We start from the raw sequence: 22,486 nt of genomic DNA, 5'->3' as shown, positions 1-22,486 counted from the left end.
CAAACTAGGTTCAATGTTAGCTAGCTAGCTAACATTACACTATAACTAGCCATGCAAATGGCTCTGAGATACGATTAATATTACTAAAACAGATCATATACTTAAAGTTAGCTAGCAAGCCAACCAACTAAAGGTAGCTAGCTAGCTAACATACTCTTTAACTTCTATTAAAAATACTTTCTGACTAAATTAGAAATGTATTATATCTGAAAAGGTAGCTAGCTATACTCTTACCCGTATAAATGGATGAACGCTTCTCCCTCTCTTTCATGGATGCCATGGTTGCCCTTAGTTTGAAGATATCCTCCAGACACAGGAATTTTATACAACAGCCTTCTTATGTGTGTTTTATTTTAGCATCCCTCCGCATTATTTGCAATCAAACACCAGATTTTCCACCAATTTTCTCCATCTTCGTAGGTATCATACTCTGCTTCCACCGGGCATTCCACTGATGTCAAAACACGTCTCTTCGTGATATCTTTCAAAATAGCTGTTTTAGGAAGGACTACCTACTCATACTGAGCAGACCATGTTAGGGCTGGGCGATGTGATGATATATATCGCGTGACGATAGAAAAATGTATTTTGTTTCAAATGATGCTCTTTCGTTGATTTTCGTTGTGTCACAAATCACTCTTTACGGCAATATTTTTTATCAAATGGACAACGCTTTACCTTCTTCTGGAAGGAAATTTACAACACAAACAAACATGGAGGCAAGGAGACACGGAGCTCGTACCTAAAATAGGGGCTACTTCGGTCGCATGGACGTAGTTTGGGTATGAAAAGTCTGACACGGACCAGAAAACCGTCCTCTGCAAAATATGCTGCAGGCCAGTCCCGACAACAGGCTCAAACACCACTAACCTCTTTTACCACCTATGCAAGAATCATGTGGAACAGTACGGAGAGAGTCTACGGGTGAGACCCAGAAAAGTACAGTCAAGTGCTCAAAACAAACCCCCGACTCAGAGGTTGCAAGAGGCATTTGTCCATGGCACATCATATGGCAAAGATTCATGAAGATGGAAGGAGAAAACAGCTGCCATTACAACTTACATCTGCAAAGACATATGGCCCCAATTTACATGTTCGAGAAACAGGGGTTTCATGAGTTGGTGCAAATACTCGACCCAAGGTACAAAATGAAAATTGATATATTACACATATTAATGCCAAAATAACATACAGTGCCTTGCGAAAGTATTCGGCCCCCTTGAACTTTGCGACATTTCAGGCTTCAAACATAAAGATATAAAACTATATTTTTTTTGTGAAGAATCAACATCAAGTGGGACACAGTCATGAAGTGGAACGACATTTCTTGGATATTTCAAACTTTTTTAACAAATCAAAAACTGAAAAATTGGGCGTGCGAAATTATTCAGCCTCCTTAAGTTAATAATTTGTAGCGCCACCTTTTGCTGTGATTACAGCTGTAAGTCACTTGGGGTATGTCTCTATCAGTTTTGCACATCGAGAGACTGACATTTTTTCCCCATTCCTCCTTGCAAAACAGCTCGAGCTCAGTGAGGTTGGATGGAGAGCATTTGTGAACAGCAGTTTTCAGTTATTTCCACAGATTCTCAATTGGATTCAGGTCTGGACTTTGACTTTGACAGTGGGGATGTTGTGTTCAGGGTGATGAGCTGTGTTGCTTTTACGCCAAACATAACATTTTGCATTGTTGCCAAAAAGTTCAATTTTGGTTTCATCTGACCAGAGCACCTTCTTCCACATGTTTGGTGTGTCTCCCAGGTGGCTTGTGGCAAACTTTAAACAAGACTTTTTATGGATCTCTTTAAGAAATGGCTTTCTTCTTGCCACTCTTCCATAAAGGCCAGATTTGTGCAATATACGACTGATTGTTGTCCTATGGACAGAGTCTCCCACCTCAGCTGTAGATCTCTGCAGTTCATCCAGAGTGATCATGGGCCTCTTGGCTGCATCTCTGATCAGTCTTCTCCTTGTATGAGCTGAAAGTTTAGAGGGACGGCCAGGTCTTGGTAGATTTGCAGTGGTCTGATACTCCTTCCATTTCAATATTATCGCTTGCACAGTGCCCCTTGGGATGTTTAAAGCTTGGGAAATCGTTTTGTATCCAAATCCGGCTTTAAACTTCTTCACAACAGTATCTCGGACCTGCCTGGTGTGTTCCTTGTTCTTCGTGATGCTCTCTGTGCTTTTAACGGACCTCTGAGACTATCACAATGCAGGTGTGATTTATACGGAGACTTGATTACACACAGGTGGATTGTATTTATCATCATTAGTCATTTAGGTCAACATTGGATCATTCAGAGATCCTCACTGAACTTCTGGAGAGAGTTTGCTGCACTGAAAGTAAAGGGGCTGAATAATTTTGTACGCCCAATTTTTAAGTTTTTGATTTGTTAAAAAAGTTTGAAATATCCAATAAATGTCGTTCCACTTCATGATTGTGTCCCACTTGTTGTTGATTCTTCACAAACAAATACAGTTTTATATCTTTATGTTTGAAGCCTGAAATGTGGCAAAAGTTTGCAAAGTTCAAGGAGGCCAAATACTTCGCAAGGCACTGTATATATTTGATATTTTAGGCCTATATTTATTTTGTTTTCTATTTACCTTTTCAGATTTATACATCAATATTTAATATTTTGCTACATGCTTAATTGAACATTTGCGCAAAGGTTCCAAATGAAAGGTGAAATAATCAAACATGACTAAGTACCTTTTATTTGTTGACTATATTTCAAAATGTAATAAGAAATAGGCCTTTACATTTGGTAATTTTATAAAAACTTTTTTTTCATTGAATTTACAGAAAATGTGCTATATCGTGATATGTATCTTCATCAGGATATGAAATGAGCTACATCGGGAAATTAGATTTTGGCCATATCGCCCAGCCCCAGCTCATGTTATAGACAGATGCTTGCTGCATGGCAGACCAATCCCAACTCATCTCTCAGCATGTCCAGCCCATCCAATATCTCAGCCAATTATGCCTAGTGGGAAGGTTCCCGACTTTTTCCGTGGCTAAACCAACTTGGCTCGTAATTTGACAATTGTATTTGTATTTACAGAAGGCATTCAGGTATGTTATTAATGCACGTAAAAGTTCACATGTTCCAGAATGCATTGCTGCCAGAAAATGCATTTTGATAAAACACACCTGTTAACATTCAAATGTCAATCCCGTAAAGTAGGGGAATACACTATTTTCCTTAAATGAGTCACATATTTTCATGCCAGGGAAACATTTAGGAACTGTAGTTCTGTCTCTGTGTATGTTCATGCCAGGGAAACATTTAGGAACTGTAGTTCTGTCTCTGTGTATGTTCATGCCAGGGAAACATTTAGGAACTGTAGTTCTGTCTCTGTGTATGTTCATGAAACATTTCAGTTCTGTCTCTGTGTATGTTCAGGGAAACATTTAGGAACTGTAGCTCTGTCTCTGTGTATGTTCATGCCAGGGAAACATTAAGGAACTGTAGTTCTGTCTCTGTGTATGTTCATGCCAGGGAAACATTTAGGAACTGTAGTTCTGTCTCTGTGTATGTTCATGCCAGGGAAACATTTAGGAACTGTAGTTCTGTCTCTGTGTATGTTCATGCCAGGGAAACATTTAGGAACTGTAGCTCTGTCTCTGTGTATGTTCATGCCAGGGAAACATTAAGGAACTGTAGTTCTGTCTCTGTGTATGTTCATGCCAGGGAAACATTAAGGAACTGTAGTTCTGTCTCTGTGTATGTTCATGCCAGGGAAACATTTAGGAACTGTAGTTCTGTCTCTGTGTATGTTCATGCCAGGGAAACATTTAGGAACTGTAGCTCTGTCTCTGTGTATGTTCATGCCAGGGAAACATTAAGGAACTGTAGTTCTGTCTCTGTGTATGTTCATGCCAGGGAAACATTAAGGAACTGTAGTTCTGTCTCTGTGTATGTTCATGCCAGGGAAACATTTAGGAACTGTAGTTCTGTCTCTGTGTATGTTCATGCCAGGGAAACATTTAGGAACTGTAGTTCTGTCTCTGTGTATGTTCATGCCAGGGAAACATTTAGGAACTGTAGCTCTGTCTCTGTGTATGTTCATGCCAGGGAAACATTAAGGAACTGTAGCTCTGTCTGTGTATGTTCATGCCAGGGAAACATTTAGGAACTGTAGTTCTGTCTCTGTGTATGTTCATGCCAGGGAAACATTTAGGAACTGTAGTTCTGTCTCTGTGTATGTTCATGCCAGGGAAGTTCTGTCTCTGTGTATGTTCATGCCAGGGAAACATTAAGGAACTGTAGTTCTGTCTCTGTGTATGTTCATGCCAGGGAAACATTTAGGAACTGTAGTTCTGTCTCTGTGTATGTTCATGCCAGGGAAACATTAAGGAACTGTAGTTCTGTCTCTGTGTATGTTCATGCCAGGGAAACATTTAGGAACTGTAGTTCTGTCTCTGTGTATGTTCATGTGGGAAGACATTAGGAACTATAGTTCCATCCGTGTTAAAGGGGGATGCATTTAGGAGCGGTACCAACTCTTCAAATCCGGTTTCCCATTATGCCGTATACTGAGTGAATTCCCGTTGAAAGAGTAAATGCCACCAGTCAAAGATGGTGGTCCTAGTATGACAGCCGGCAATGGTTGTAATGCACGTTATCACCATACACAATCACTTGGGTTTAGAGCCACTTTGTGACAGCGCTTTGAGAACATTGCCTTTAGCTTTTTGATTTATACATGATATTAGGCTGCATTTGTATGCATGAATGCATTTACAACAATCAAACAGCCTAAAGTACACAGATCTCGACTATATTTGGAACATGTTAAATTCCACACAGCAACAAGAATCCCTAACGCTGTGTGAGTGGAAAGAGGCCATTGCATCCCCTGAGATGAATGGTGTGATACATCTCCTAGAGAGACTTCTCTTCCCTTCTCCTCTCAGCTAAGGGATAACACTGTCATGTTACCCATCTGGGCCCGATCTATTTCTCTTCAAAGTAAAGTAAATGGTAAATGGGCCTGGCAGTAGTGATGTCAGAGATGCCTCCATCATGCTGAGACAAACACACATGGGCCACACACAGTGAAGTGACAAACACACACACACACACACACACACACACACACACACACACACACACACACACACACACACACACACACACACACACACACACACACACACACACACACACAGCCAGGGACGTATGCAAATGATCCGGGAGGGTGTCAGGCTGGTCATGCACTGCTGCGTTAAGTAAACACCTCTCTCTGGCTGCTCCCACTTCTGTCCTCCTCGACCCTCCTCACACCTTGCCATTATCGCAAGTGTTTTCTGTTCTCCCACATTGTTCTTTTTGTTTTGGCAAATAACACAATTAGACGAGTGAGGAGCAACCTTGATGTCTGCCATTCATCACTAGGTTGTTAAAACTGTCTGGACATATCTCTACCTCTGTCTTCCTGTCTGCCTCTATGTTTGTCTCTCTGTGTCCGTGTCTCTTTCTTTCTCTCTGTTTGTCTCTCTGTCTGCCTCTCTATCTGCCTCCTCTCTGTCTGCCTCCCTGTTTGCCTCTCTGTCTGTCTCTCTGTCTGTTGCCCTGTCTGCCACCCCGTCTGTGTCCCTATATGTCTTTCTGTCTGCCTCTTTGTCTGTCTCTCTGTCTGTCTGTGTCTCTGTATGCCTCCCTGTCTGTCCCTCTGTCTGCCTCTCTGTCTGCCTCTCTGTCTGCCTCTCTGTCTGCCTCTTTGTCTGTCTCTCTGTCTGCCTCTGTCTGCCTCTCTGTCTGGATCTCTTTCGGTCTCCATGTCTGTCTCTCTCTCTGTCTCTCTGCCTGCCTCTCTGTCTGCCCCTCTGTCTGTCTCCATGTCTGCCTCTCTGTCTACCTCTTTGTCTGTCTCCCTGTTTTTCTCCCTGTCTACCTCTCTGTCTACCTCTTTGTCTGTCTCCCTGTTTTTCTCCCTGTTTTTCTCCCTGTCTGGCTCTCTGTCTGACTCCCTTTCTGCCTCCCTGTCTGTCTCTCTGTCTACCTCTCTGTCTACCTCTCTGTCTGTCTGTCTGTCTGTCTGTCTGTCTGTCTGTCTGTCTGTCTGTCTGTCTGTCTGTCTGTCTGTCTGTCTGTCTCAGTCTGTCTCTCTGTACGCCTCTTTGTCTGTCTCTCTATTGGCCTATTTGTCTGTCTCTCTATCTGTCTGTGGCTCTGTCTGCCTCTGTCTGACTCCCTGTATATCTGCCTCTCTGTCTGCCTCCCTGTCTGTCTCCCTGTCTGCCTCCCTGTCTCCCTCTCTTTCTGTCTCACTGTCTGACTCCCTGTCTGTCTCTCTGACTGCGTCATTGTCTGTCTCCCTGTCTGCTTGTGTGTCTGTCAGTGTCTCTGTCTGCCTCTCTGTCTGCCTCTCTGTCTGTCTCCCTGTCTGTCTCCCTGCCTGTCAATTTCAATTCAATTCAATGGCTTTATTGGCATGGGAAACATGTGTTAACATTGCCAAAGCAAGTGAGGGAGATAATATATAAAGTGAATGTATAAAGTCAAATAAACAATAAAAATTAACAGTAAACATTACGCATACAGAAGTTTCAAAACAATAAAGACATTACAAATGTCATATTATATATATACAGTGTTTTAACAATGTACAAATGGTTAAAGGACACAAGATAAAATAAATAAGCATAAATATGGGTTGTATTTACAATGGTGTTTGTTCTTCACTGGTTGCCCTTTTTTCGTGGCAACAGGTCACAAATCTTGCTGCTGTGATGGCACACTGTGGAATTTCACCCAGTAGACATGGGAGTTTATTGAAGTCTTGGTGGATCTGTGTAATCTGAGGGAAATATGTTTCTCTAATATGGTCATACATTGGGCAGGAGGTTAGGAAGTGCAGCTCAGTTTCCACCTCCTTTTGTGGGCAGTGAGCACATAGCCTGTCTTCTCTTGAGAGCCATGTCTTCCTACGGCGGCCTTTCTCAATAGCAAGGCTATGCTCACGGAGTCTGTACATAGTCAAAGCTTTCCTTAATTTTGGGTCAGTCACAGTGGTCAGGTATTCTGCCACTGTGTACTCTCTGTGTAGGGCCAAATTGCATTCTAGTTTGCTCTGTTTTTCTGTTAATTCTTTCCAATGTGTCAAGTAATTATTTTTTTGTTTTCTCATGATTTGGTTGGGTCTAATTGTGCTGCTGTCCTGGGGCTCTGTAGGTTGCTGTAGGTTGTGTTTGTGTTTGTGAACAGAGCCCCAGGACCAGCTTGCTTAGGGGACTCTTCTCCAGATTCATCTCTCTGTAGGGGATGGCTTTGTTATGGAAGGTTTGGGAATCGCTTCCTTTTAGGTTGTTATAGAATTTAACGTCTCTTTTCTGGATTTTAATAATTAGTGGGTATCGGCCTAATTCTGCTCTGAATGCATTATTTGGTGTTCTACGTTGTACACGGAGGATATTTTTGCAGAATTCTGCGTGCAGAGTCTCAATTTGGTGTTTGTCCCATTTTGTGAAGTCTTGGTTGGTTAGCGGACCCCAGACCTCACAACCATAAAGGGCAATGGGCTCTATGATTGATTCAAGTATTTTTAGCCAAATCCTAATTGGTATGTTATAATTTATGTTCCTTTTGATGGCATAGAATGCCCTTTCTGTCTGTCTCTCTGTCTGCCTCTCTGTCTGTCTCCCTTTCTGCCTCTCTGTCTGGCTCTCTTTCTGTCTTCCTATCTGTTTCTCTGCCTGCCTCTCTGTCCTTCTCCCTGTATGTCTGCCTCTGTCTGCCTTCCTTTCTGCCTCCCTGTCTATCTTTCCATCTGCATCTTTGTCTGTCTCTCTGTCTGTCCGTGTCTGTCTGTGTCTGTCTGTCTGTCTATCTCTCTGTCTGTGACTCTGTCTGCCTCTCTGTCTGCCTCTCTGTCTGCCTCTCTGTCTGCCTCTATTTCTGCCTCTCTGTCTATCTCTGTGTCTGTCTCCATGTCTGTCTCTCTGTCTGTCTCTCTGTCTGTCTCTCTGCCTGTCTGCCAGTCTTTGTCTCAAATGGCACCCTGTTCTATATAAGTTCACTATTTCTCACCAGGATCCATATGGCTCTAGTCAAAAGTAATTCACGACACAGTAAATAGGCTGCCATATAGCACTCAGCCTTTGTGAGGAAAAGTGCTTCTCAAACATGCAGGAGAGCCTGAGTCAATGTGTGTTAGTTTATAAAGAGCTTGGAAGGAAGTCTGGCCTCCGCAAGACAAAGAGGTTGTTGTCTCATCTTAGACAGAGTTAAGATTGTTGTTAGACCATAATGGACTTTTCAAGAGGGACAGGGAGGCCAGTTTACTGGAACACCAGAGATTTGGATTTGTGACTGTTGGTGTGTCAGGACTGTAATTAGACATAACAGATAGGGGAGATAACATGTTGAAACCAAAGTTGGCCAAATAAGATAAAGATACATAGCTTTTTTGTTATTTGTTAGCACCAGTACAATGTTATACAGTACCAGTCAAATGTTTGGACACACCTACTCATTCAAGGGTTTTACTTTATTGCTCCTTATTTATTTATTTATTTATTTATTTATTTTCTACAATGACATCAAAACTATGAAGTAACACATGTGGAATCAGGTAGTAACCAAAAAAGTGTTCAACAAATCAGAATTTGAGATTCTTCAAAGTAGCCATCCTTTGCCTTGATGACAGCTTTGCACACTCTTGGCATTCTCTCAACCAGCTTCATGTGGAATGCTTTTGCAACAAGTAGCACTTTTTGGCTGCTTGTCCTTCACTCTGCAGTCCAACTCACCAATTGGGTCCCAAACCATTTCAATTGGGTTGAGGTTGGCTGATTGTGGAGGCCAAGTCATCTGATGCAGCACCATCACTCCGCTTCTTGGTCAAATAGACCTTACACAGCCTGGAGGTGTGTTTTGGGTCATAGTACTGTTGAAAACGCACCCCAACATCATCACACCACCTCCCCCATGCTTCACGGTGGGAACCACACACCTCTGCGGCTCACAAAGACACAACAATGTATTTTGTTACTACATGATTCCATGTGTGTTATTTCATAGTTTTGATGTTTTCACTATTATTCTACAGTGTAGAAAACAGTAAACATAAAGAAAAACCCTTGCATGAGCGGGTGTGTCCAAACGTTTGACTGGTACTGTATATGCATTCATTATGTCAGTTTAGCCACATAAATATTTTACATTAGTATATCAGCACTGTAAAGTTGATTGGAATTGAGCAGAAAGGTTGAAAGATAGAGTCTGATATACCCAACAGCTCAATAGCAAGGGCAAACTATTAGCAACGATGTTGTGATAAATAAGAGAAACTCCCAAAGGTAAAAGGGGAGGGAACAATCAGAGGTCGGTAGATAGGTCAGGACGTACCGTTTAGTAGACTTAGCAGGTCAACACTGTGTGGGAGTGCAAACTTTTACAGCGATTACCATGTTTGGAGACATGGTGTAATTCCCAAAAGAAGAAGGTGAGAGAACTTCTGTGAACTATCAAATCACACAGAGGTCATTCTGAAAGACCAGAGGGAAAAGTACCACTTTTATCACAGAAGAGTAAGCACATTTAAAAACACAGTCCAAGGAGGTCAACGTGATGAAGGCAAAATGCCTCTGGATTGTTCCTTTGTTTTGACAGGAACTAATGGCGAGGAAATTGATATAGTACTAGTAATATAGTAGTATAGTAATAAAGCGAATTGGTGGACGTAGCCTGTTAATGAACATTAAAAAATAAGACAGTGAGTGGACATGAAGAGTGCTCTATCTGCAGCAGATTTAAAAAAAAATATATATATATATATATAAATTGCTATTGTTAGGAAAGTAGGAGCTGTGGCTGGGAGGGAAGAGAAAAAAAGTGATGCGATGCAGAACGAAAGAGTAGTGGAAGAAAACTCTTGACAGCTTTCCGGTGGCAGAGTATATCTGACTGAAGGTTGAGCAGGGAGGTTGGAGGGAAAGTGCAACAGAGGGCTGCTGTCAGGCCACACCACAGCCTTCGTTTAACAAGGGCCAGGGATGAGCTGCTCCTGCTGCATGAACAGCAGGAAGGCAGGATGGAGGGATGGGAGAGGGAGGGAGAGGGTGTGGTAGAAAAAGTGAGAGGGAGCGAGGAGTTGAAAGGGAGAGGCAGAGAGAGGGACAGGGAATGGAGGGAGGCAGGGGAAGAAGAAGAGGAGGAAAGAGATCGAGGGATGGAGAGGACGGGAGGGGTAAAGCTCATGCATTTTCCAGTACTTCACTACCTGTCACAGCAGAGAGCCTGGGCTTCCCGTGATGGTTGAGGCAGCTGGGAATGGAAATCCTCACTTATGATAGGGGCTAGGGTCGGATTCACTGAGATTTGGGCAATATTTGGCACTGCCACCTGCCACCTGACATGGAATATTGGATTCGGACTCTCCTGCTGTCACACTTTGACACCTTGATACGCCTTTGATGAATTAGTGAAATCTCTGTACTTGTATCTGTACTGTGTCTGCATGTTTCTTTTTTTCCCACCTTTATTTAACCAGGTCGGCCAGTTGAGAACAAGTTCTCATTTACAACTGCAACCTGGCCAAGACAAAGCAAAGCAGTGCAAAACAAACAACAACATGGAGTTACACATAAACAAACGTACAGTCAATAACACAATAGAAAATAAAAAATATATACAGTGTGTGCAAATGAGGTAAGATAAGGGAGGTAATAAATTGGCCGTAGTGGTGAAGTAATTGCAATTCAGCAAATAAACACTGGAGTGATAGATGTGCAGAAGATTAATGTATGAATAATAATAAATAACAATATGGGGATGAGGTAGTTGGATGCGCTATTTACAAATGGGTTATGTACAGGTGCAGTGAGCTGCTCTGACAGCTGATGCTTAAAGTTACATTGTTAGATTAGAGATAGAACATTGTTCTATTGTTAGGTTAGAGCTAGAACATTGTTCAATTTGTTAGGTTGGAGATAGAACATTGTTCCATTGTTAGGTTAGAGCTAGAACATTGTTCCATTGTAGGTTATATATAGAACATTGTTCTATTGTTAGGTTAGATTTAGAACATCGTTCTATTGTTAGGTTAGAGATATAACATTGTTCTATTGTTAGGTTAGAGCTAGAACATTGTTCTATTGTTAGGTTAGAGCTAGAACATTGTTCCATTGTTAGGTTAGAGTTAGAACATTGTTATATTGTTAGGTTAGAGATAGAACATTGTTCTATTGTTAGGTTAGAGCTAGAACATTGTTCTATTGTTAGGTTAGAGTTAGAACATTGTTATATTGTTAGGTTAGAGATAGAACATTGTTCTATTGTTAGGTTAGAGCTAGAACATTGTTCTATTCTTAGGTTAGAGCTAGAACATTGTTCTGTTGTTAGGTTAGAGCTAGAACATTGTTCCATTGTACATTATATATAGAACATTGTTCTATTGTTAGGTTAGAGCTAGAACATTGTTCCCTTGTTAGGTTAGAGCTAGAACATTGTTCCATTGTTAGGTTAGAGCTATAACATTGTTCCATTGTTAGGTTAGAGCTAGAACATTGTTCCATTGTAGGTTATATATAGAACATTGTTCCATTGTTAGGTTAGAGCTAGAACATTGTTCCATTGTAGGTTATATATAGAACATTGTTCTATTTTTAGGTTAGAGCTAGAACATTGTTCCCTTGTTAGGTTAGAGCTAGAACATTGTTCCATTGTAGGTTATATATAGAACATTGTTCTATTGTTAGGTTAGAGCTAGAACATTGTTCCATTGTACATTATATATAGAACATTGTTCTATTTTTAGGTTAGAGCTAGAACATTGTTCCCTTGTTAGGTTAGAGCTAGAACATTGTTCTGTTGTTAGGTTAGAGCTAGAACATTGTTCCATTGTGGGTTATATATAGAACATTGTTCTATTCTTAGGTTAGAGCTAGAACATTGTTCTGTTGTTAGGTTAGAGCTAGAACATTGTTCCATTGTACATTATATATAGAACATTGTTCTATTGTTAGGTTAGAGCTAGAACATTGTTCCCTTGTTAGGTTAGAGCTAGAACATTGTTCCATTGTTAGGTTAGAGCTAGAACATTGTTCCATTGTAGGTTATATATAGAACATTGTTCTATTGTTAGGTTAGAGCTAGAACATTGTTCCATTGTTAGGTTAGAGCTAGAACATTGTTCCATTGTTAGGTTAGAGCTAGAACATTGTTCCATTGTAGGTTATATATAGAACATTGTTCCATTGTTAGGTTAGAGCTAGAACATTGTTCCATTGTAGGTTATATATAGAACATTGTTCTATTTTTAGGTTAGAGCTAGAACATTGTTCCCTTGTTAGGTTAGAGCTAGAACATTGTTCCATTGTTAGGTTAGAGCTAGAACATTGTTCCATTGTAGATTATATATAGAACATTGTTCTATTGTTAGGTTAGAGCTAGAACATTGTTCCCTTTTTAGGTTAGAGCTAGAACATTGTTCCATTGTTAGGTTAGAGCTAGAACATTGTTCCATTGTAGGTTATATATAGAACATTGTTCTATTGTTAGGTTCGAGCTAGAACATTGTTCCATTGTGGGTTATATATAGAACATTGTTCTATTTTTAGGTTAGAGCTTGAACATTGTTCCATTGTTAGGTTAGAGCTAGAACATTGTTCCATTGTAGGTTATATATAGAACATTGTTCTATTTTTAGGTTAGAGCTTGAACATTGTTCCATTGTTAGGTTAGAGCTAGAACATTGTTCCATTGTAGGTTATATATATAACATTGTTCTATTTTTAGGTTAGAGCTAGAACATTGTTATATTGGTAGAACACTGTTCTATTGTTAGGTTAGAGATAGAACATTGTTCTATTGTTAGGTTACAGCTAGAACATTGTTCCTTTGTAGGTTATATTTATATAACATTGTTCTATTGTTAGGTTAGAGCTAGAACATTGTTCCGTTGTAGGTTATATTTATATAACATTGTTCCATTATTAGTTTAGAGCTAGAACATTGTTCTATTGTTAGGTTAGAGCTAGAACATTGTTCTGTTGTTAGGTTAGAGCTAGAACATTGTTCTATTGTTAGGTTAGAACTAGAACATTGTTCTATTGTTAGGTTAGAGATAGAACATTGTTCTATTGTTAGGTTAGAGCTAGAACATTGTTCTGTTGTTAGGTTAGAGCTAGAACATTGTTCTGTTGTTAGGTTAGAGCTAGAACATTGTTATATTGTTAGGTTAGAGCTAGAACATTCTTCTATTGTTAGGTTAGAGCTAGAACATTGTTCTATTGTTAGGTTAGAGCTAGAACATTGTTCTATTGTTAGGTTAGAGCTAGAACATTATTCTATTGTTAGGTTAGAGCTAGAACATTGTTCTATTGTTAGGTTAGAGCTAGAACATTGTTCTATTGTTAGGTTAGAGATAGAACATTGTTCTATTTTTAGGTTAGAGATAGAACAGTGCAAGGTGTTCTACATTGGACGGACAAAGAGACGCATTCAAGACCGCTTAGCGGAACACAAGTACGCCATACAGGTAGGTAATGAAGACTACCCCATGGCAAGACACTACAAGTCCCTACACCATGGCAACCCTGCCTCCCTACAAGCTATGGTTATTGATCATATTCCGGCCTCTATTAGAAAAGTGGACCGTCATAAACAGTTAAACCAAAGGGAATTTTTGGGGATTTACAAACTACAGGCCACTAAATACCCTGGTTTAAATGAAGATATGGATTTACAAACTACAGGTCACTACATACCCTGGTTTAAATGAAGATATGGATTTACAAACTACAGGCCACTACATACCCTGGTTTAAATGAAGATATGGATTTACGAACTACAGGCCACTACATACCCTGGTTTAAATGAAGATATGGATTTACAAACTACAGGCCACTACATACCCTGGTTTAAATGAAGATATGGATTTACAAACTACAGGCCACTACATACCCTGGTTTAAATGAAGATATGGATTTACAAACTACAGGCCACTACATACCCTGGTTTAAATGAAGATATGGATTTACAAACTACAGGCCACTAAATACCCTGGTTTAAATTAAGATATGGATTTACAAACTACAGGCCACTAAATACCCTGGTTTAAATGAAGATATGGATTTACAAACTACAGGCCACTAAATACCCTGGTTTAAATGAAGATATGGATTTACAAACTACAGGCCACTAAATACCCTGGTTTAAATGAAGATATGGATTTACAAACTACAGGCCACTAAATACCCTGGTTTAAATGAAGATATGGATTTACAAACTACAGGCCACTAAATACCCTGGTTTAAATGAAGATATGGATTTACAAACTACAGGCCACTACATACCCTGGTTTAAATGAAGATATGGATTTACAAACTACAGGCCACTAAATACCCTGGTTTAAATGAAGATATGGATTTACAAACTACAGGCCACTAAATACCCTGGTTTAAATGAAGATATGGATTTACAAACTACAGGCCACTAAATACCCTGGTTTAAATGAAGATATGGATTTACAAACTACAGGCCACTAAATACCCTGGTTTAAATGAAGATATGGATTTACAAACTACAGGCCACTACATACCCTGGTTTAAATAAAGATATGGATTTACAAACTACAGGCCACTAAATACCCTGGTTTAAATGAAGATATGGATTTACAAACTACAGGCCACTAAATACCCTGGTTTAAATAAAGATATGGATTTCTCACCCTTCCTGTAGGGTCGTGATGGGTCCATTTGCTGTCATCTAGTGGACATTTTGCTCAATTGCCCTCAGCTATGGTTAGACTGTTGTTGTTCATGTTTTTCTGTGTTCTAATGTACTATGGAATATATTGCTTTCTTATTCTTGACACTTCTCCCAGTCATATTTAAGGTTAGAACTACCTTTCTAAGTGTTCTGATACTTCTAGCTTGGAGTTGCATTTTTATGATAACATAGCTACAGTATTTCACCTTTTAATGTGTATAGTGTCCAATCAATTGTGTAACCACTCCCTCTTCCAATTAGGGATAATTGGAAAAGCTGTTAAAAAGAGGACATTGTATTCATTTTTTTTGTACTCCCTGACGAAGACCATGCAGTCGAAACGCGTCGGTTTAAAAAAAAAACGTTGTTTCTAATTGAACATGCCATACTAATAAAGGCATTTTAATGAATTATATGAAGAGGGCCTTGGTCCTCCTTTCTTTTTGATGACCAATTGACCCCTTTTACCAAAGAGCAGCTTCTATCTACTAAAATGTAAAATGTATCGCATCGCGTAAAATATTTTGCATCTTCAACGTGGTAGGCATGTTGTGTAGATCAAAATAGGAAAAATGCCAAGTGGGGTGAATACTTTCACAAGCCACTGTATATTGCAACAGACAAGCACAGTAAAACACATATAACATAATTTAAATAATCTCCAATATTTAAACCAAGGTCAGCTCTCCACCCTGGCAACCAGCACCAAGCCCCACTACATGTATCTTTACACGACAAGATACATGTCAAAAGGTCAGAAATCTCTAGGATGCCATTAGTTATGTCCAACCTATTAGTGCTGGCTAATTCAGCATAAAATCGACCCACCCATATTTAATGAATCAGCTTCTCGGGACCCCTCTCCTCGATTGCCCGGGGCTTCATGCTTGCGTCGATAGCAGAGAGGAAATGGGCCCCCAGGGCCAAATAACCACCGACTGCTCTCTCTTTATAGACACACTGCATCACTAGTAAAAAGAGAGCTATTTCCCTTCAGAGCTATTTCCCTGTTTATACTGGATTTGAAGGTGGATGTTGCTTAAACTGTATATATGCCATTTGTAAATGTGAAGGAAAGCACTGCATTGGTGGTTTGAGGGAAGGGATATAGGTGTTAGAGGTGCATAGAGGTGAGGTCATCACCCTTCATCATCACATAGAGGTGTTAAAATGATACAAAATCACATTTAGAAACCTTCTAGGAGCAACGTTTACATGGAAATGAAGATGAAGATTAAGTCTTTTTTACGTAGTTTCCAAAACTGACCCTCTTTCTCTCTTTCTCCCCCTCCACCCTTTCCCCCCTCTCTCTCGCTCTTTCCCTCCCTCCCTCCAGGGGGGCGACTCCTGTTCCTGGTTGTGTGGCTAAACCTGGTGTCTCGAGGAGTGGATGGCTGCCCGGCCAAATGTGTGTGTTACAGCGAACCACGGCCCACCGTGGCCTGCCAGCAGCAAGGACTGTTCTCCATCCCTACCGAGATCCCTGTGCGGAGCCAGCGTATATTTCTCCAGAGCAACAAGCTGACCGTGGTCCGCTCCACCAGCTTCAGCTCCGTGCACAACCTTACCGTCCTCTGGATGTACTCCAACAATATCAGCCACATTGAGGCCGGGGCCTTCTACGGTCTGGAGCGGCTAGAGGAGCTGGACATTGGGGACAACAGTAACCTGAGGATCATCAGCCCGACAGCCTTCAGGGGTCTGTCCAAGCTTCACACCCTCCACCTGCACAGGTGCGGCCTGTCGGAGTTACCTGTCGGAGCGTTCCAGGGACTGTTCTCCCTGCAGTACCTCTACCTGCAGGACAATAACCTGCTGGCCCTGCACAACGACACCTTCCTGGACCTGGCCAACCTCACCTATCTGTTTCTGCACAACAACAAGATCAAGACCGTGTCGGACCACATGCTGCGCGGCCTCATCAACCTTGACCGCCTGCTGCTGCACCAGAACCGGGTCATCTACGTCCAGCCGAGGGCATTCAGCGACCTGGGGAAGCTGACCACGCTGTTCCTGTTCTACAACAACCTTACCGTGCTGACCGGGGAGACCATGGACCCGCTGGTGTCCCTGCAATACCTGCGTCTCAATGGGAACCAGTGGGTGTGTGACTGTCGGGCCAGGACCCTATGGGACTGGTTCAAACTCTTCAAGGGCTCCAGCTCTGAGCTCGAATGTAACGTCCCCCTGGAATTGTTCGGGAAGGACCTGAAACGGCTGAAGAGTAACGACCTGGAAGGGTGTGTGGAGACCCCCCAGATCCAGACCCAGCTCTTCAGCTCCAAGCCGCGTTCCGGAAAATTCCCCTCCACTGAAAATCCTCTGAGAGATGGAATTCCCAGATGTTGTCTTCCAGACAACGATAAGTCCTCTATCATCTCCGGGAAAACGATCGCTGACCCCTCATCTTACAACAGCCGTCAAATCACCAACAACCCCCTCAAGGAGAAGGAGAACATATCCAAGACCAAATTCAGAGAGCACGAGCGAACAAAAAACGAGACCATCCGGAATAAGCAGAGTCTCAACGACGGGCCTCTGGGGACCCTGTCCAACAACCTTGACCAGTCATTGGTTCAAATTGAAGACCTGGAACCCTCTACAGCCCCAACCAGGAAGAAAAAGAAGTGCACTAAAAAGCCCAAATCTGACGCCCAGTGTCTCAAAGGCCATGGATCTACAATGCAGGTGGCGCTGAGTTCTCTCTTCATGTCCATAGTCTGGATCTGGTTCTCCTTGGCCATGTCTTAGGACCTTAGGGCCTGGCAAGGATCTACAATGCAGGTGGCGCTGAGTTCTCTCTTCATGTCCATAGTCTGGATCTGGTTCTCCTTGGCCATGTTTTAGGACCTTAGAGCCTGGCTGGGATTAGATCACATGCTAAATATACATTGCTGGGACTCACAGATTGTTATTAATGCTCATGACAATAATACAGAATCCTTCTGCAGTGACCTCTGACCTCCAATAATAGCCTAGAGACTGAAAACCAGGAGGTCAGGTTTGGACAGATTACCAGGGTAACAAGGACTGTGTCCTTGAAGTTAAACTACAAAATAAGTTAAAATACAATTTAACAAAATGGATGCCTTTACAGAACACATCATATCTAATGTATATAGTAAATCGGTGCCCAAATTGTTTGTTCTGTATGTACTTTATTGTACCGTGTCTAAGCTACACCACTTTGGAGACTCTCCTTATTCCTATTTCCCTCTCAAAAAGCTTTTACTGCAACAACAGTGACTGCTGAGACAGACCACTGAAAAAATAGGAAAAAACATCAATTCCGAGGGCCGGCTGAACGCACACAAAAACATTTATAAAAAAATAGATTTTCATGCCCTCCCCCCCATTATTTATAAAAAAAAAGTGATGCATTTGTTGGGTACTGTTATGTTTTTTATGTTTATACGTATTTCAGTAAAGACAAATGTTTATTGTTTCCCAGTTTGAGTTCTGTTTTCATCACAGTATGGATTCCGTGTAGCATTGGCTAATAGAAAGCTGGCTAAATGTTTTACAGAGATTGCAATGGAATCATAGATATGCATTTTATTTTACTTGTGTACAAGTATGAATATATTACGAATAAAAGGTCTCCTTTCATATAACTGGTTGGTTATTGATGTGTTCTTTTTAGGCATTAGAGGTATAGTCTTCAGTATAGCTCTTCAGTATAACCAGTAACACAATCACACAGAATTCAACAGTCTCAAACACAATCACTCATAACTGCTCAATCGTATTTTGCTTCTTCAGACTATTGTTCATGAACACGATGTAATGTAATACATGTCCAAAAGTATAGTGGGCCTTTGGTAGTGTCTGAATTTCTTGGCACATAGACATATGAAACCTTAACACACATTGATGATCTATGATCTAAAGGACACAAGGACATATTGCATAACATAAATAATAGCAGAGGCAGGTTTCCTCTTGCACTGCTAACACAGGGATTACATCATCAACACTCATACAAATGTACAACAACATTCTGTTATGCTATTTTAATGAGGTATGTGAAAAATATATGCCCCATAATGCTATAAAAAGATCCCTCAGATCTTCAAAAAAATGGCCCTGAGATCTACAGTGAACAGCAGCTAGTGTCACCTCACTCACATAACATATCACCTAAGCGTACAGTAAGTATACCCTAACTTTTCCCCAAGTTCCTTCTAAACAGATGGCAGGCCAGGCAGGGATGGACTGGGACCACAAATCGGCCCATTGCTAACATACTGGCCCATTTATTTCCTTCGAGGCCCTTTCTCCAGCTAATTTGTTTCCAGGAGGACCCAATTATTAGCCAAATAACAACTATTCTATGCAATTTTTTCTTACAATAAACAGTATTGACAGGCCCACTGGGCTAAAGATGGACCAGCCCATCTGGCATTTGCCTGAATTGCTTTGTGGACTGTTCATATCTGGGCCTGGACTACAGCGGCAGGGCAGGCTCATATTTTGTGGTGCTTTGTCAACCCCGGCCTGATTTCGGTATCTCAGCCCCGGTAGTACTCTGCATTTAGTTCTTTCTCCTCTCGGTCCTCCACGGGATACTGGCACCCGCTGCCCGGGTGAGTGACGCGCTTGCTCTGCTGTGTGTGTGTGTGTGTGTCACCAGCGTGAGCTCACTTGGCGGCAGGTAGCGTAGTGTTTAGCGCGATGGGCCAGTAACCAATAGGATGTCGTGGATGCCGATCGCCATGAATGTCGATTGTGGCAGCCCCCCGCACCTCTCTAATTCAGGGTTAAATGCGGAAGACATTTCAGTTGAATGCATTCAGTTGTACAACTGACTAGCTATCCCCATATCCCGCTCATGAAACATATTTCATGAATCTACTAAAGCAGGACTGCATCAATCTTCCTAGAGACCACATATCCTATCTGTCTTTCACTATATTTTGTATTTTTCAGTTCTGTACTTTGTATCGGGGTCTAAGGGCACCAGCTCTTATGCCACCAATGCTGACATGACTAAAAAGAGTACCCATACACCTTTTGTCTACAGGATTGCCCTGTATGCTTTCCATATGACCCCGAAAAAGTTTTTATATTCTCTGCTTTTTACTTTTGTGGGGGGAGTTGATCTGGTCTAATGTCACCAATGCTGATATGTCTGTCTGATATGTCTGAAAGCCTGCCCTTACACATCTTTCATCAAAGTGCTTTTGGTGTTACCTCTAAAAGTGACTTGAAATGATTCACACAGACTTATTCGTACACCTCCTGTCCAAATATTATTTTAGTATGACCTCGGAAAGCTATTTGAAAACGATCTATACGGACCAATAGGTCCTAAAATACCATTTGGAATAGCCATACCACTGTTTCTTTGTTCATATGGTTTGCGTGCGGCAAGATCTTGCTTTATCAGTAACTTCAAACGCAGTATGACACTTGCATAAGATGCCTTAGGGCAAATGACAGGAACACAAAATAAGGTTTTTGTATATTGCGATCCATGATCTCTATATTGCTCATGATTTCATGAAAAGATTCAACACATATGACAACCTGGCTGTATATTCAAAGAAAAAATACACACGTGGCAATTTTCATTGAAGGAGAGGAGAGGAAGAAGAGAGGAGAGGGAGAGGAAGAGGAGAGTAGGAAGAGAGGAGAGGAAGAAGAGAGCAAGAGGAAAGGAAGAGGAATGGGAGAGGAAGAGGATAGGAACACGAGAGGAAGAGGAGAAGAGAGGAAGAGGGGAGGAGGAGGAGAGGACCCAAGGGAGCCATGGAGATATCAATCTGGAGAGGGAATCAACAGGAGAAATAGGCATGCTCTTCTACCTCCCCTCTAATAGACTAACTCTCTTTTCCACTCATTGTTAAATTAACAAACCTGTGTTAAAATAATATCCAACGTCTTTGGCTGGCACAATAGGAATAGGAATGGATTGGATAGTCATGGAAACTTAAATCCCTTCCATCTGGCAGTCCAGGCAGGCTAAATAAATGCTCACATTATTTTAAATAGTTCAAACAGTATTTGAACCCATTTTTTGAGGCACTGTTGCTGGTGGAGGTGGAAAATAACTCAGGGCTAGGGAAGGTATCGTGTTGGAAGGAGTAAAATAGCTAAATTTAGCATTTAACTCGTTTTCAGTGCCCACCATGCAGCTGATGTGCAGCCGTACTGTAATGGCTCTTGGTAGTTATGGTATAGCTTGGTAGTCATAGTAGCTCTTTTAAGATTTGTTCAGATGACAGATGTAAACAGTTTAATTAAATTTGATGAGCAAAGGTAAAAAATATTGTTCAATGTTTATTTGTTTTTTTGTTCACAACTAACCACAAAGAAATATCTTAATTTCCACTTAAATTTGTATTCATTGTAACTTCCACTAACATACTTGAGAGGAGAGCCTGTAACGTCGTTCTTCGTTTGTAGAAAGGGAGTCGGACCGAAATGCAGCGTGGTGGTTACTCATGACTTTAATGAACAAAGTGACACATGAAATAACTATACAAATACAAAAACAACAAACGGAACGTGAAACCTAATTACAGCCTATCTGGTGAAACTACACAGAGACAGGAACAATCACCCACGAAGTACACAGTGGAACCCCGGCTACCTAAATACGGTTCCCAATCAGAGACAACGAGAATCACCTGACTCTGATTGAGAACAGCCTCAGGCAGCCAAGCCTATACAACACCCCTACTCAGCCAAATACTTCAAACCCCAATACGAAAATACAATATATAAACCCATGTCACACCCTGGCCTGACCAAATATATAACGAAAACACAAAATACAATGACCAAGGCGTGACAGAGCCATCATTTTACTTTAAGTTACTTTAAAGTTTCATTTTCTGGAAGGGCAATATTGCAATAACTGCCCAGATCAATGTCATTAGGAATGACCTTTTTATTCGCATTTTTTGGGGGAGTGCTCGCAGTTATTTGTTGTTTATGTTTTCTAATTAGCTTATATTTAGCATATTTTAATTAATTTCAGCTTGCTTCAAAGACAAAGTAACAAGGACCTTTACAACAACAAACGGTTAATATCAGCAGTCCAGCAAAATTCTTCAATATTCAATAAAAGTGATCTGCCTACAATTCTCCATGCATATTCTCTTTGACTCTCCACATCTCCTTCGCAGAACCCCTTTGATCATGAGTAATAAGACATTTTTCTAAGCTCCACTGAATGTGATTGAAATATTAGAGTTCATGGCCCGGGGCGTAGGCTTATATGAGAAAGTTTATGCTGCTCACCGCTAAAGGACCTCAGACACATAAGACACACACGCACGCACGCATGCACGCAAGCACGCGCACACACACACACACACACACACACACACACACACACACACACACACACACACACACACACACACACACACACACACACACACACACACACACAAGGCCCTGATAGGTTCAGTGGTGGCATAAAGCAGTCCCAAAGAAAATGACAGCCTCCACAAAAACAAAATTGCTCACAAACTTCCTAAAATATTCTTTCAACTTTTCTTTCTGTAATCCAGAGAGATGGGGCACAGTACACGATGGCTTCACAGTTGGTACATAATTATTACACCAAAGTCGCTGAGCTGGTATTTTCCAGAGTCAGAAAGCCCAGGGCTCTGTCCATCAGCATGGCTGCCTAGGGTGATACTCGGTGAACAGATGGTGCATCAATGTCACCCTTCTCCTCTCTGATGTCCGCACGGCACAGTGGAATAAGCAGACTCATTTAAATCATTTGTGAGCATTTGACACGT

General features: G+C 41.3%; 1 protein-coding gene across 2 annotated transcripts in view; it reads left to right on the top strand.

Moving 5' to 3' along the window:
• LOC118358561 (reticulon-4 receptor) overlaps positions 1-18,340 on the top strand; it is a 76,735-nt gene extending 58,395 nt beyond the window's left edge. For both annotated transcript variants that reach the window (XM_035736516.1, XM_052464255.1), the window contains exon 2: positions 16,063-18,340. In XM_035736516.1, coding sequence (XP_035592409.1) covers positions 16,063-17,477 — 1,415 coding nt within the window. In that variant the 3' untranslated portion in view covers positions 17,478-18,340. The remainder of the gene's footprint in view (positions 1-16,062) is intronic.
• Positions 18,341-22,486: the final 4,146 nt, after the last annotated feature.

The sequence above is a fragment of the Oncorhynchus keta genome, chromosome 15 (assembly GCF_023373465.1).
Source record: "Oncorhynchus keta strain PuntledgeMale-10-30-2019 chromosome 15, Oket_V2, whole genome shotgun sequence".
Taxonomy (NCBI): Eukaryota; Metazoa; Chordata; class Actinopteri; order Salmoniformes; family Salmonidae; genus Oncorhynchus; species Oncorhynchus keta.
Note: the sequence above shows the minus strand (reverse complement) of the source record. Positions and strands in the feature narration are given on the sequence as shown.